This window comes from Melitaea cinxia, chromosome 7 (genome assembly GCF_905220565.1).
Source record: "Melitaea cinxia chromosome 7, ilMelCinx1.1, whole genome shotgun sequence".
In the NCBI taxonomy this organism is placed as follows: domain Eukaryota; kingdom Metazoa; phylum Arthropoda; class Insecta; order Lepidoptera; family Nymphalidae; genus Melitaea; species Melitaea cinxia.
The window spans coordinates 7,566,186-7,581,458 of record NC_059400.1 but is presented as its reverse complement, the minus strand read 5'-3'; the positions used below and the strand labels follow the sequence as shown (position 1 = coordinate 7,581,458).

Below are 15,273 nucleotides of genomic sequence, written 5' to 3'. Positions count from 1 at the left end.
TTCAAGAATCAGTGCCGGACGCTTTCCCGTGTTTAATAATTGACATAATTTTAACAATATCTTAAGTGATATTTTTTGACATACCTTATTAAATAATTCTTTAATAATATATAATTTAGTGTTGTTAATAGAAGATGCTCCTTATTATCGTAAAACGTACGTTTCGACGAGTGGTTAAAATAATGTAAGTAACTATTCTTCATTTATATAAAGAATTTGCAAAACCTTTTAACGTAGAAGGACATAACATATTTGTGATTTTGGACAGTCAAGTGTTTTGTGTATGTTTTTGTAAATAAGTAAAAAAATAGTATGAGTTATATAATAGGTTTAAACGTTTGAATAAAATATTATTTGCCCTACAAATATGGCATTAAAATAGTAGGTAGGTACTTTACTTGACAAACGCTTTTGTGTAGTTATTCTAAATAAGTGTTAGTAGAAAAATTAAATTCAATTTTATAATATTATCATAAAAAAGTTATTTTAAATTAGTTAATGTTGTCACTTCCTAGATATAGTTATATACTTAATTGTCTTGATAAAAATTATTCGCAGACCTCCAAAAGAAACGAGTTATAGTGACTTACTACAGTATTGTTATAATTTACTATTAAATATTAATAAAAATATTACTTAAATATATTTTTTACTCTAAGTATCATTCGTTTTTATTGTCATCAAGGACAAAACGTTCTCATGGCTATTATATGTATGTCCATTTAAAACTCTGTATGGTTTACATATACAGCAGATTACAAGTAATTAAAAGATGTTATACAATAATACACCACCAAGGTCTACCGGGTATTGGATAGATGCCAATTTTTCTTGTCTGGCCATCGGTGTTTAACAGTAATAGCTGTAGAATTTTATTTCTAACGTTTTTTGTTCGCTGTTTTAAATCGCAAATTACCGCTCAACGCTATTCCGGAACACTGCGGATAAATAAAATAACTTATTTCACGACTCAGATGTACCTACTATACCTACAGCAACTGGTTTGTGATAAACTTGTGGCAAATGCTGTGTGGTAGTTACAATTATGTAGGTAGTAATAGTGCGCGAGTGACTGTTACATGCGGAGCGGACCCCTGTTGCCAGTCACCTGTCGTAGACTTACTTATAAACTAACTTACTTATTAACCTATTTATACTTCGTATATAATTTTAATAATTTATTAGTAGTTAAACTATATCAGAGCGAAGCGAAAACAATTGCCTCGATTGATGCTTAGGAAATTGGAACGATTCCAACAAAACGTCATTTGTCTAAATATCAACTAAAGCAACCTATAGCTACTACCTACTTAGTGTCTAATATAAATTCATACTTGTGGCAACATGTAGGTATATAATAGTTAAATTTAAAAAAAGAATAGGTTGTAATTGTTAATTTGTAAAATACTGTTTATTTTCTATCTCCATTTTTATGGAACAAATAAAATTATAATTTAATTCATATTTAATAAGATAGATACGTTAGCATATAATATGTAACACAATACTACTAAAAGCAATTAAGAAAGCTCTATAATTCGAATAAACTGATTCAAATATGACTATGCAAAATGTTATCGGAGGGCTTTCGCAGTGCGAGGTCGAGCCCTCATAACATAAGCAATAAGGTAACGGGAGAGGTGCGTGCTTCAGTCGCCACCCACCGGTGCGGTGAGCGAGGCGTGGTGCTGGTGCCGACGGCTGACAAATAGTCGCCGTAGTATCGCCGCGGGAGGAAGGAAAACTGCCGGCTGACCGGCAGTCTGCGCCAAAACGCGTCGAGCGCCAAACGTTGGCGCCTATCCGCCCAGCTGAGCTCTGTGTGAAGTGCCTGTGCCCTGTGCCCACCTTTCGATGCTCTTCGCTCCGATCGCCTTCGAGGCGATGAAGTGTAAAGAGGAAAACTGCGAAGTTGGTGTGGTCCTGGAGCACAATTCTCTGATCGTTTTGTCTGTCAACAAGACTATTATCTGCCTCTGTGGGAAAAACAAACACAATCCCTTCGAGCGCGGGTAATTTTGTTTAGATTACTAATCATTTTATAACTGTACAATATTCGTACGAGGTCCATGGGGTACATATATCTGAAATTCAATTAGGTATTTTAACTGCATTGAATATGCAACTATAAGTAGAGAAACTCGTTTCTGTCATACCAACTACCATCAAGGTTGAAACCTGGTCAAGGTAAATTATTCGCAGCATACATATTCCTTGTGAATGTTCACATTCATCAATAGTATAAAGTAATTTAGATAGTTTATTTTAATATCATTGCGAGCTGCATTAGACTCGATTGTTTTAAAATCTTACAATAGCGTAGCACAAATCAATGATATACAAAAAGTTATCTATTTACGAGTAGGTATGGCAGGAACTGATCGTTGACCGTAAGAAAGAGCAAGGCCATGTCCATTCGTACAATGCCTTCTAAACTTAGCAAAAGGATTATAAGTTTAAAAGGTTTTTGTGTTGAATTATTAGCAATAAGTAATTCCTTCAAGTTTTGTTGTATGCATTAATTTGCAACCGGGAATTGAGTTTATTCTCATTTGTTGTCAACAACATGTTACCCTTGCATGTAGAAGAAATGCTTAAAATAATTTTAATCGACAATTTTTTTTACTACTAAGTCGGCAAACAAGCGTACAGCTCACTTGATGGTAATCAATTACCGTAGCTTATAGATATGCCTGGAACACTAGAAGCATTGCAAGCGCGGTGCCCTACCCCAATCCCCCAGGAGCTCTAGTCACCTTACTCACCACAGGCACACAACTCTGTTTGAAACAGTATTATTTAGCTGTAATATAGCTCAGTGAACAATTGAGTAATTAATTGTCTGTTGTACAAAAAGTAATAAAGTAAATGCTGCATGCAGCAACATGCAGTGTCTTTAATAGTTATTATCTCAACTTTATTGTGATGCCTTTTTTCTTACATTTTACTATTATTATTACGATAACTTTAACAATACGGTTTACTTTTGAAAGAGCTAAGAATTTCTTCAAAGTAAGATAAAAAAAAATGAGTGGGCTTTAGACCACATGACTGAAGTAAACTTACGAAACGTAACTCTCTCTCCCTCTTTCTATCTTCACTACCTTATATCTCTCTCTCAACGACCGTTCGCGCACCCGATCACACTTTTCGTAACGCTCTTGTCACGCATTAGCCAATTAACTTCCCGAGTTGAGCGTGCATAAAGAAGCTTCTTCAAAAATGCTTCAAAGAACTTTTTACATATAGGTAATATATAATTCTATCTTAAGGTATATATATATGTATATATAAATATATATAATTATTAACACGTGATGAACTTTGTACCCCTTTTAACAAAAATTGCGCGGATGGAAGAGTATGAAATTTTGCACACTTATCTATACTAATATTATAAAGCGGAAAGATTTGATTGTTTGTTTGTTTGCATTGAATAGGCTCCGAAACTAATGAACCGATTTGAAAAATTCTTTCATTGTCGGGAAGATACAATATCCGCAGGTGACATAGGCTATTTTACATTTTCAAAAAAATTAAGGGGAAAAATTGTATTTTTTTTAAAATAAACGTGCGAAGCCGGGGCGGGATGCTAGTAGTTTATACAGAGAAGGAGTGCAGAATGCTAATATTTTTTAAAATTATGCATAAAAATACATTAAGTCAATAAAAAAAATTACACGTACTAGTCTAATGTACCTATTTGACACGCACACAGGCGTATATACTATTTTGTTTATTATTAATACTAGCTCTGCCCGCGACTTCGTCCGCGTGGAATTTTACAAAATAGTTATTGTTCAGTTCGCAGTGTTATAAAATAAATAAATCTTTACAATAATAATTGTGTTTGCTCGCAAACGAAAAAAAAACCGACTTCAATTACATCGTATATATATATCATCGTATAATACAACGTAGATCGACGAAAAAATAGTCAAGTAACAACGCATTATCAAAGATTACTCAAAAAGTAGTTATCAGACTCGATGAAATTTAAATGTGACCACATAATAAACATCGGCTTTCGATTAAATTAAAAATCATTTAAATCGGTACAACTAATAAAAAGTTATTGCGGATTTTTAAGAAGTTCCCTCGATTTCTCTGGGATTCCATCATCAGATCCTGGTTTCCTTATCATGGTACTAAACTAGGGATATCTTCTTTCCAACAAAAAAAGAATTATCAAAATCGGTACACCCAGTAAAAAGTTATTGCGGATTTTCAAGAGTTTCCCTCGATTTCTCTAGGATCCCATCATCAGATCCTGGTTTTCTTATTATGGTACTAAACTTGAGATATCTCCTTTCCAACAAAAAAAGAATTATCAAAATCGGTACATCCAGTAGAAAGTTATGCGGTATAATACAATGTAGGTCGACGAAAAAAGCGTCAAGTAAAAACGCATTATTAGATATAGTTCGAAAAGTAGTTGTTAGATCTCAAATAAATTTAAATGAGACCAATTGGCACACACCACCTTTCGATTAAAAGAAAATTTGTCGAAATCGCTCCACCCAGTCAAAAGTTCTGATGTAACATACATAAAAAAAAAAAAAAAATACAGTCGAATTGAGAACCTCCTCCTTTTTTGGATGTCGGTTAAAAAAATAGCTTAAGTTACTCCTTACTACATCAGCTATATCTGCCCGTGAAAGTCCCGTCAAAATCGGTCCAGCAGTCTCAGAGATTAGCCGGAACAAACAGACAGACAGATAGATAGACAAAAATTATAGAAAAAGCCATCTGCATCTGCTAATCCGTTTTCCATCAATCCATCAGCATTTAGTAAATAGCGGTTATTTTAATATTACAAACAGACACTTCAATTTTATTTATAAGTATAGCCTTTGACAACAGAACCTTAATAATATTCAAATCAAACATATAACTTATAATTTATATTTTAATTATGGTCGAATTTCAGTCAGTGGGCGACCACTAGTACTATTAAAACATTTCTCAAAATGCTTGAATAAACTTCCTTTATTATCTAAGTTATCAGTTATTAACAGTATATATATAAAACGATACTAATTCGTTTATGTATCATAAAGTTATAACAAAGAATAATCCAACGGGAATACTGTGAATGGATGGTACATGGATTTAGCATCGTAAAGTCCCCAAGCAATTTAAAAAAATATCCATTGTTATATTTAGTTACTTCTTAATATTTATGTCAACTGTTAGTCATTCTAAATTACTTTGTTATAATTATAAAAATTTTTTTTTCTAATTCGCATTTCTTTAGTCTACGATAAATTTTGACACTTGGTACATTAATAGTTGATATTAATGTTATTTTACCGCTCTTTCTAGTAAACTATAGTAATAGAAAAGAAACCTGACGCTTGATTGTGTAAAGCTTCCTAATTAAAGACAATTAAACACAATAGAAATTCAATAAACTAAACAAATCAATTCTGAGATTAGCGCGTTCAATTGAACAAAAACGCCTTATATTTATAGAATAGATGTACCAACACACTCATACGAGTACAGCTAGGGCTTTGCCCGTTGAGCATGCATTTCTGTAATGTTGATGCAGCTCAAACACATCCGGAAGCAACAATATACATGTGCATAAAGAGTTGGCGACTTTCTTTCAACATTTATATAACTGTTGAGATATACGTTTGTAAATACAGATTGTCTATAAACAAATGTTATAGTGAAACGGTTTGCAACGTCTGAGAAACGTCGGAGGCCAAGAGATAAAAGACTTGCCAAGTTAAATTTGTCACGTATTATTTGAAACGCAAAATTCTGTTGTGAATATATATTATATTCGTTATTATGAACTATTCGGTAATTAAATTTAATTTCCCGATTGTCTTTTACGTCGACTTCAATATACTCTGATACGTGATACCTATTTGACGAGTGGGCGAGTCAAAACTATGATAACGAATCGTGATGTCTCAATGAAATTAATAAAAAAATATATATATTTCGGTTCGGTTTATTCTCATAAGAACGCGTATTCGCTTACAATGAGATAAACAATTTTACAATAATATTTAAAATTAAAACTATGGCGCAATATAACTGTAAACTAATAAATCGGATAATATGTAAGTAGTCAGGTACCTACTTATATAAAACAATATTTATAGAAAAGTATTAATATTAATGTATATCGATGGGATTTACGTTACTAGTAAAAAAAAAATTAAAAATAAATATTGTTACTAATTGTAACATAATGTTATTATAATTAGTAGGTAACATGTATTTCTTTCTTTCTTCATTTAGTTTGTGATTGTGAAACATGAAAGATATTATAGATTTTATTTCTTGGGTACCTAAGTGGGACTGAAAGAGATAGATGCACATGTACATTACGATGCAGAATTTTATATGAAAACCATAGCTCGAAAAGTGTGTGCCTGTCCCGAAGGCACATCATCCCAAACGAAGCCAATCGCTGTATCGCCTGCTTGTGTGAGGTGCTACTAACAGAAAAACTGAGATACCTCGTTGAAGTACGTTGTATACTTTCCACGCGTTGTTAGTGGACATTATAGGTGAAGCTCCAAACTACACTAGCAGTGTCTTCTCCATTCTACGTGACATTGGCGAAATCATTTGTGCTAATTTGGCACAGTTGGAAACCATTAATCTGAATGAATGAATGAACTACACTAGCATATTCAAGAAGGCTGCGAACCAAAGTATAAAACTTGTACAAAACATTTTTTGTAGCCTGTTGGTATTACGTCTAATAAACCCCAGTAAATGAGCCGCTCTTGTAACCATTTTGTCAACGTGGGATGTGAATGTTAATTTCTTATTGATAATGACTCCCAAATTTGTCGACTCCCAAATTTTTAATTTCCGCTACTTCCTGCAGTGACTTATTACCGATTAAGTAGCCTGAAACAAGCAGGTTTTTTCCTTGTGTATTTTATAAAGAAACATTTTTAACCTTGAAAGTCATGTTATTGGTATGGCACCATGTGAAAATTGCAATAAGATATTCCTTAACCAACCTACCATCTACATTATTATTTATTGTTTTATCAATCTTTTATTATGTTTTTTTAAAGTGCAATAAAGAATATTTATATATATAGATTGCACCAGCCTCTTCTCCGCTATCAATAATATAATAAATTGGTTTTAACAGAAAGACCTCTCCTAAAACCATGCAGGATACATTTATTTTTTCGAATAGTTTTGCAAAACACGAGAGAATCGATATTGCAAAATAGTTTTGTACATACGATACAAGGGAACAATTCTTGCCTTTTTCCAGTCATCCGGGAAAACTCCCTCGCTTAGCGATCGATTAAAAAATAAGAGTTCGCGGAAAGGCGATAGCTAAACCACATCTAAACCACATCGCTTGGCGAAAAGAGGAGGAAGGTTAACCGGACCGGTACCTTTTTATATATCCAGAGATTTTATTACCTTTAATAGTTCATTTTCATTAACTTTATTTTGTCTATACATGGAATGTTAGGATTAGAAAATCTGGAAGCATTATTGTTATGTGTGAAAATGGACGAAAAATGAACGGCAGAGATTTGCGATTTCGGAACCAGAGTTAGCTGTTACGTTATTCAATGTCATTTATGCAGATATAAACGATTTGTCATCCTTTTTATTTAAAAAAAAACTCCAGACTATTAAACTTTTATTTTTAAAGAAAATGTTATCTATATCCGTGCTAGATTAACAATAACAAGGTTTTTGAAGTAAAACTTCTTTACGCATGCTTGACTTGGGGCGTAAGCTGGTGAATGCGTGACGAAAGAGTTACGAAAATGTGATCGGGTGAGGCTAACCGAGCAAGAGAGGTGCGAGCACACATTTTCTTTCTCTCTTTCTCTCATAGCCAGTTACGTCTCGTATATCTAAGACACAGTGCAAGCCTATTGTGCAGAAGTTTTACTTCAGTCGTACTGTCTAAAGCACACTCATTTTTGAAGTACAACTTCTTTACGCACGCTTGACTTGAATGTGTGACGAGAGCGTTACGAAAAGTGTGATCGGACGAGGCGAATGGAAGTTAAGAGGAAGATATAAGCTCATGAAGATAGAGAGTTACATTTCATATATTACTCTAAGGGCAGTTACAGCAGTTTACTTCAGTCGTGTGGTCTAAAGCATACTCATTGTTTTTGTTACATCGTTCAACAAAAATCTATCATCTTTATTGATCTAACGATAAAATCGACATAAAATACTAATAGAGATAAATCTAGAGAATTATTATGTCCTATTAAATGCCCATTGATCGCAATCATCGGATCCATTACTCTGTTTAACAAGCTCTTGATACTCTTTAGATTATATTAAAACTATTCCCTATTAACTCTCATCATGGATTGACGTCAACAGTAACAATCATATAAATATATCGTGGAACGATCCCTTGTATTTAAATATAAGGTCATTTGCGTTTAATAAGAATTTGGTTTTTGGTAATCCTTATAAATCAATTTTGGAAAGTTTATTTATTTATAAGACATCATAATCAAATAAACTATTTCTAAAAAAAGGACATTTTGTACGGAAGATATGATATGATACTATGTCCAGCTACTGCCAAAAAAGTTTTTCAAAAGCTTGTTTACTGACTATAATGGGCACTAGGTCTCTTAATAAGGTCCATAGTTGAACTGCAATATTTTAGGCGTTGTGTGTCATAAAAAGCTGTTCTTTAAAAAGCAATGGTGTTAGACTATTACTAAGTTTTTCTTTTTCAAATAACATAAGGGAAATTCATAGAAATAAGATGGTCCTTAAAAAGTCTTAGGAAACCTATGATATATAAATTATAAGATTTTTTACGAATCTTCCTTTTCACCTTTACTGAAGATAATTAACTTATATCATTATATTTTGAAGTAGTAAAGTGGATCTTATTGGGAAATTAGACATTTCCTCAAAAAATCAAATAAAATAGAAAAGCAATAATATTAGAACTTGCCCTATTGATCCACGTTCTGGTTGTATTTTATTATTACTATTGCGGAATTATTACATATTAATCGGAATTTATTACTAAATGACGTAAAATTGTATCGGCATATTTTATAAATTCAGTCACGTTGGCCGCCCTCGAGATTAAGTACAGTCACTGTCAAAATGGCCAGTGCGAAATTAATGAATGGTAGTGCACTTTTGTAATTGGTTACTAGGGAGAGAACAGACGATATCTGTTTTGGTTTAAATATTAAGTGTGGAAAGATTAAAGAGATGGACTTTATCGGGAAATTTATTTTTAGGTTGAACCACCTTAATAGCAATAACTTCCTAAAAAGTTTACAAATTAAGTTAATTAAATAAATTGGACATAAAAAGAAATCTTCCATGTTAATATTATAAGTAACTGCACTGTCAGTGTGCATGTTTTCAAACGAAGCTCTGTTTAAAACATTAACGCTACTGAACACTAAAGTCGTTATTCTTATACATGTTAATGCTACAGTATTGTACTCAAAACATCTTAACTAAATACAATCGTAAAAATCCAGAAATGAACGAAGTTACTGACATTGATGATATCCTCTAGACGCTTTTCAAGGGTAACAGCTAATACCGGCTTACTACCTGTGTTTTTATCCCACATTGGAGTCAAAGCCCGAAGGCTTACTTATGTTAGGAACGGACTCAGGGCAATGCACCTTCCCCGATCTCCCTTGCCTTGTAGCCCTACTTTGTCTTTTTAAGTTGAAGTACTATATTCGAACCTTCTCTTTTATTAACGTAAATACATATTTGTTAGAAAGAGATGCAAAGTTTTAGTTATTGCGTTTACTTTACCCATAAACCCAGCTGTGCGTTAAATGTACACGCAACTGTGCATTTGTATTCTATGGACTTTGAACTCGGTTGATGGTGAAATGTCGTATCCCACAGATTTATTACTATCAGTGAAATCAATACGGGCTTGCTTTTATCTGCTGCAATAACTGAAGTATGAGGGCGTGTTCACTGTTTATTTTACTTATGTTGCCATGACTCCAATGACATTATTTTACTTAATTTTTGTATTAAATACTGAATTACTTAATTACCTTCTGGATAATTGAAACAAATTAACAGATTTCTTATTACCGTCCTAATTTAATTCTCATGTTAATGGTGAATAGCAATACAATGTAATAGGTTTCAAAACATTCCGATTTCCACTCACAGCCGTCATAGTAAAAATTACGATTAATTTTATCGTGCAGCTTGAGCAAGCAGGACAAACCAACGGTTATGCCATTGGGTGCGTCATTACCATGACGATAATATAAGAGCGACCGATTGTATCGCAACCGTTCGTAGTTTTTCACGGAAAACGGCCACATCGTCAAAACTTCGTCCCTCTCCCGCCCCCTTCCTCCTTTGCACCGCGTCAGATGCGAACGTATAAAAGCCATAGGCGCCCCTCCACTTCAACTCAGACGCATGGAGTACTCCGTAGAGGTCGTTTGGCACGAGCGAGCGCTTTGCTAGGCACCTGCCGGCCAATCTTCACGATAACATTCTAGTCACCGCGCAGCAGAAGCTCGCGTAACGCGGTTTACCGCGCGTTCCTACGAGCAGTGATATGTGCAATAGCTAGCTCTACTTACAAAATAATTGTGATAATTTATTTAAATTAGTTATTAGTTACATGCGTCGATTAGACCGAAATACGGTTGTGAGTGAAATTGTGAATTAAATATGTTGTGACTGCCCGACTGGAACTTGTTACCTGTGATCCAACCCAGTGTATTTAGTTCTTGTACCGAAGGACCTTTTGTTACTATGGTTGGGAACAACGGAACTATGATGGCGATTCGTATCGTCCACAGCAAACTGCGCAAGCGTGAGGAGCACTCTGCTTCGGTGCACCCTGCCGAAGCCGTGCTCCAGACCGCGCCGCAAGCAACGCCTGAGCCTCTTGCCTTCCGTCAGCAGCCCCTGTGGCAGTTTCCACCACCGCTGCCTCCGCCTTACGTCTATCCTCATGATCAGGTTAGTAAAAATGTAACAACAATTTTTTGTTCAAACACGAGATTTTAATAATTGAAATGTAAAAAAAAAGTTAAAATAGTAGTCCAGTTGATACAAATAATATTTCATAAGTTTAGTTTTAATTAGAACTAAACCATTCACATCTGTTATTCTTGACCTAAATCTTACAACGGCCTAACATGCGTCAGAATTAGCAACTTTCTAGTTAGTTTGAAACATAATAAACATACGTAATATCATAGAATAATTTCGAAAACTTATAATAGAAAGAAAACGTGACTGGTCCAACTTACGTCCCCACCAAGTGAGAGAGAGTCGGTCGTTGCATGACGAACTAAGTGCAAAATAAATTTAAATGTCGGGACACGCTTACTGAGTAGAAAGCTGTGCAAGGCGAACATGTTGTAACTGTTCGACCTTCTTTCTTAAACGAACAAAGGAGGCTAATGCAAAGAGCCGTCTTGAAATTACAGTCTCGTAAATGCTTTAACCTTAATATCACGGTCTAATTGTAACTTCTATAGTTCAACTATAGGACACTTTCTGGAATTTATTAGCAAACATTCGTAGTACACAAAACATATGATCGCCCACATTGTAAACGTACCAGGAAGCGTTAAATGTTAATAAGACTTTGAATTCAAGGCTTGTCTTATATTAGTAACCTCAATGTTTTGGTTCGTAAGAATGTTCAGATAAAAATATTATGAATTATGAATTAGGTGTAGCTCAATAAGAGTTAAATTTAACTAGTCTCGAAACATTGTCTATATTCGCTTTTATTGGGCTGCCGTAAAGCGGTATCGTATCGGTACGGGTAGAACGTTCGTTAAAATGACAGTTACAAATATTTCCGCGTACGTACTTGTTAATAATAATATTTAACGTTCGACGGGACGACCTTCTTTGAACGTTTCGTTAGCAACAGTGGATTTAAATAGCTTATAGCAGACTTCCAGTTACACAATGGTTTAAGTCGGTGCAAATGCACTCGTGCATCGAGGTCGTTAACGGAAAAAGTTCTTATTTTTAGGTCAAGTTAGATTTTAAACAATGTAGAATAACTGAACTAAATCAATATATTGAATAAGTAAGTTTGTAGAAGAAATCCCGATTCTTCAAAATAATACCTACGTACATGTTTAACTGAATAAGAAACTAATCTTATATATATCTGTTCTTTACAGGACAACTTGATGCAGCCAATAGGTAACGAGCGGGCGAGTTTTCGCAGTCTACGCAAGAACATCGGCGGTCGTTGGAAGCGACTGGTGAAAAAGAAGCCTGAACAAGAAGTGTACACAATCCCGCCTGAACTAAAATCTCAACTCAAGGAAATATACGTGTACTAGCCATTTCTCAAAAAAAAAGTGTACTGAAGCGGGACCTTCTATGCTGCTTTAAAATAGACCTCAACCAGGCATTCTATGGTTGTAACTTATTAATTCATATCTTAGTAACTTCAAAATCATATCTGTAATTGAACATAAGTTTTAATCATCTTATCAAAGGGCTTTTGCCCACAATATCTACACATATCTACTCGACCAATTTTTTTCTAAAAACCAATGATAGATAACCTTATTTCATTCAACACTTCATTGTGATTTTAAGTCTAGATGTATTAATAAGTATTAGAACATTGAAGTTTGAGTGTTGTTCTGTTATTTTGATATTTGAATGTTGAATTATGTGTGATAGTCAAATGAATTAGTTTAATTTTTAATTTAAAGTTACGAATGGAATTAGGAAAATGCGGTCGCGCATATTAGTGACGAAAATCCAATAATTATGATAGAGGAAGCAGATGCCTTGTATGTAATTTTAATTAATTAGGGCATTTCGTAGTTCATTAACTTATTCTTGACATGGTCGTTTCTGTAGTTCAATATCGATCAAATAGTGTCATTAAATATATCTTATTAATAGACGAATATGCTATTTTAACAACTCGTGAAACTGATTGATAAACCTCATTGTTGAATGCAGTATTTTATATCTAGCATTTGAGTTGTGAGCGAGACTGAAACATTGTTCAAATTAATCTGTGTAACGTAACGTTAAATTGTAATGGACACTGATTCAATTAATCTTGTACAATAAACAATTTCTCCACTGAGAACTTTGTATGACCTAGTTTATAAAGTTACGTTACTTGCATGCTTTGGTAGTGTAATTTTCAGGTTTTCGCCCGGTCTTTTCCTACTGTGATATAAAGTTAAATTGGATGAATATTGAATAAAAGTATTGATGATAAAATGTTGAGTTTTAAATTCGCCTTGACCTTGTCAATTATCAGTAGGATGGACCGACGGTCGAGAATTGTGATAGCTCATATTGAGCCTGATATTCTGATGAATTAAGTTTGTAGCTAATAGGTACAATAAACTCAGCCATGGTTAATATATTTTTCGTTAAATTTATCTGTTGCAAAAGATACAATATTCTATTAAATGTATTTTAACAGTGTGCGGTTACTTCTATAAGTTGTAATCTATCATTACAGAAAAAAATAAAATCCATCACGATAATGTTGAAAGTTTGTTTTCTTTTATTGCTAAATTAATGCGTAAAATATATACTCAATAAAGACAAAAAATAAACAATATTTTCAAGTTATTTATAAAGATATATTAAACACATATTAAATAGACACATAAATAGTTAAATCAAAAACCTCAAAAGAATATTCAATGATGATAATGATTGGAGTACCTAAGCAGATGACATCAATATACCTAGGTACTTGACAAGATTACAAAAAACATGTCTTGAAAGTCATTGCCATTATCATCAGTCATGCCATTTAGTAAAATGTATGAAAAATTGATATTTTACGGTCTCAAATGTACTGTCGAATAATCATTCTCAGCAACCAAAATCTTAAATTAGTTTTCAAAATATAAAAAATTTCTTAACTTTACCCAAACTGACGTTATAAATTTGATCATTGAATTGTTAACAAACATGAAAACATTAGGTGGTAGTATCCTTTGACTATTCAAAAAAAAATACATAATATGTTACCCATTCCAGCTGATTCATCTTGCATCGACCGTCACTAAAATACGTTTTATGTTTATGTCAAAGGAAACAGTTGCACAAATAGTCCTTCGACTTCAAAAATCCAGTGGTCGCTCAAAGGCGTTTCTTAAAGTTTTTTGTTATACGCTTTTTTCATGTTATAAGCCAGCTGGTATTATTATTATAACGATTTAATGAGGATTGGATAAGTAAATTAAACTTTAAAAAGTAACCTATTATAATTTATTATGGTATGATCGATTGATTTTGTATTATCCCGTTTGGGTCCCAACACTTTGACACGTAAAATTTTGAATTCGTAACAGCGACATCTATCGGTGCGTTATATTATTTCATAGTATTTATTCATATTTGCAAATGTGCTGTCATCTAGCGGTAAACTTTAAATTTATTATGCAACTTTATTCTTCATACATGACGTAGTTTTCCAACATTTCAATAGGTGGCGCTGTACAACAAAATAATATTATTTTTACTGACTAAAAAAAGAAAGAAAGTTATAAATTCGACTTTTTTTGTGTTGTTCGAGTGGCATATTTTAAGTTTCAGCTCCCCGGACCTAAAGCCGAACGACTAAAACCCGGTTAATAAAGATTGCCGCCCTATAAAAATATAACTGATTAATAAAATTGTCGATGTATTTTGTTTTTTTTTTTTTAATACTCGTTGACATTAAATATACCCATTATATTTCGGCTGACGTTTTTTTCCTAGAGTAAATACGTCCCTCATCCCGTATATACCTCATACAATTTGGCACTATTGGAGTTATGTCTAATAATGAATATTTAAATGAATATTTATTTATTATATTATATGATTACCTTCTGTACGTACCTATTTTTTATTACCCGACTGCCAAGGAAGGGTTATGTTTTTCGCTCGTATCTTGTATGTATGTTTGTATGTAATATTCTTTACTACCTCATATTTCCAGAACCACTGAACGGATTTACATAATTGAGGTATCGTTAGGTTCGCCTTAGCTGCCCAAGTGTTCATAAATAGGTGACATTAAAAAAACAAACATGGCGGCTGCGCGAAGCCATTGTAGTTAATAAAAGAAATTTTTTTTTCTCGAATACTACAATATGGGTATCAAATTGAAGGGCACAATACAAGGATTTTAAAAAGGTATATCATGATTCTATATATTATATATAACTTGACAATGAAAATCGAAGTCATGTTTTTTTTTGCGTTTTGAGAAAACAAAGTAATATAAACTAGTACGTAATATAAGTGTGTTACATATCTAGGCAT

At 33.3% G+C, this 15,273-nt stretch overlaps 1 protein-coding gene across 2 annotated transcripts in view; it reads left to right on the top strand.

Moving 5' to 3' along the window:
• Window positions 1–13,504, top strand: part of LOC123655300 — a 202,694-nt gene extending 189,190 nt beyond the window's left edge. Inside the window, exons 1-3 of one of the 2 annotated variants that reach the window (XM_045591114.1) lie at window positions 1,630–2,012; window positions 10,803–10,965; window positions 12,153–13,504. In XM_045591114.1, the coding sequence (XP_045447070.1) occupies window positions 1,855–2,012; window positions 10,803–10,965; window positions 12,153–12,317 (486 nt within the window). In that variant the 5' untranslated portion in view covers window positions 1,630–1,854 and the 3' untranslated portion in view covers window positions 12,318–13,504. Of the gene's footprint in view, window positions 1–1,629; window positions 2,013–10,802; window positions 10,966–12,152 lie in introns of those variants that run through there. The other variant, XM_045591113.1, reaches the window with a different exon arrangement.
• The last annotated feature ends 1,769 nt before the right edge of the window (window positions 13,505–15,273 follow it).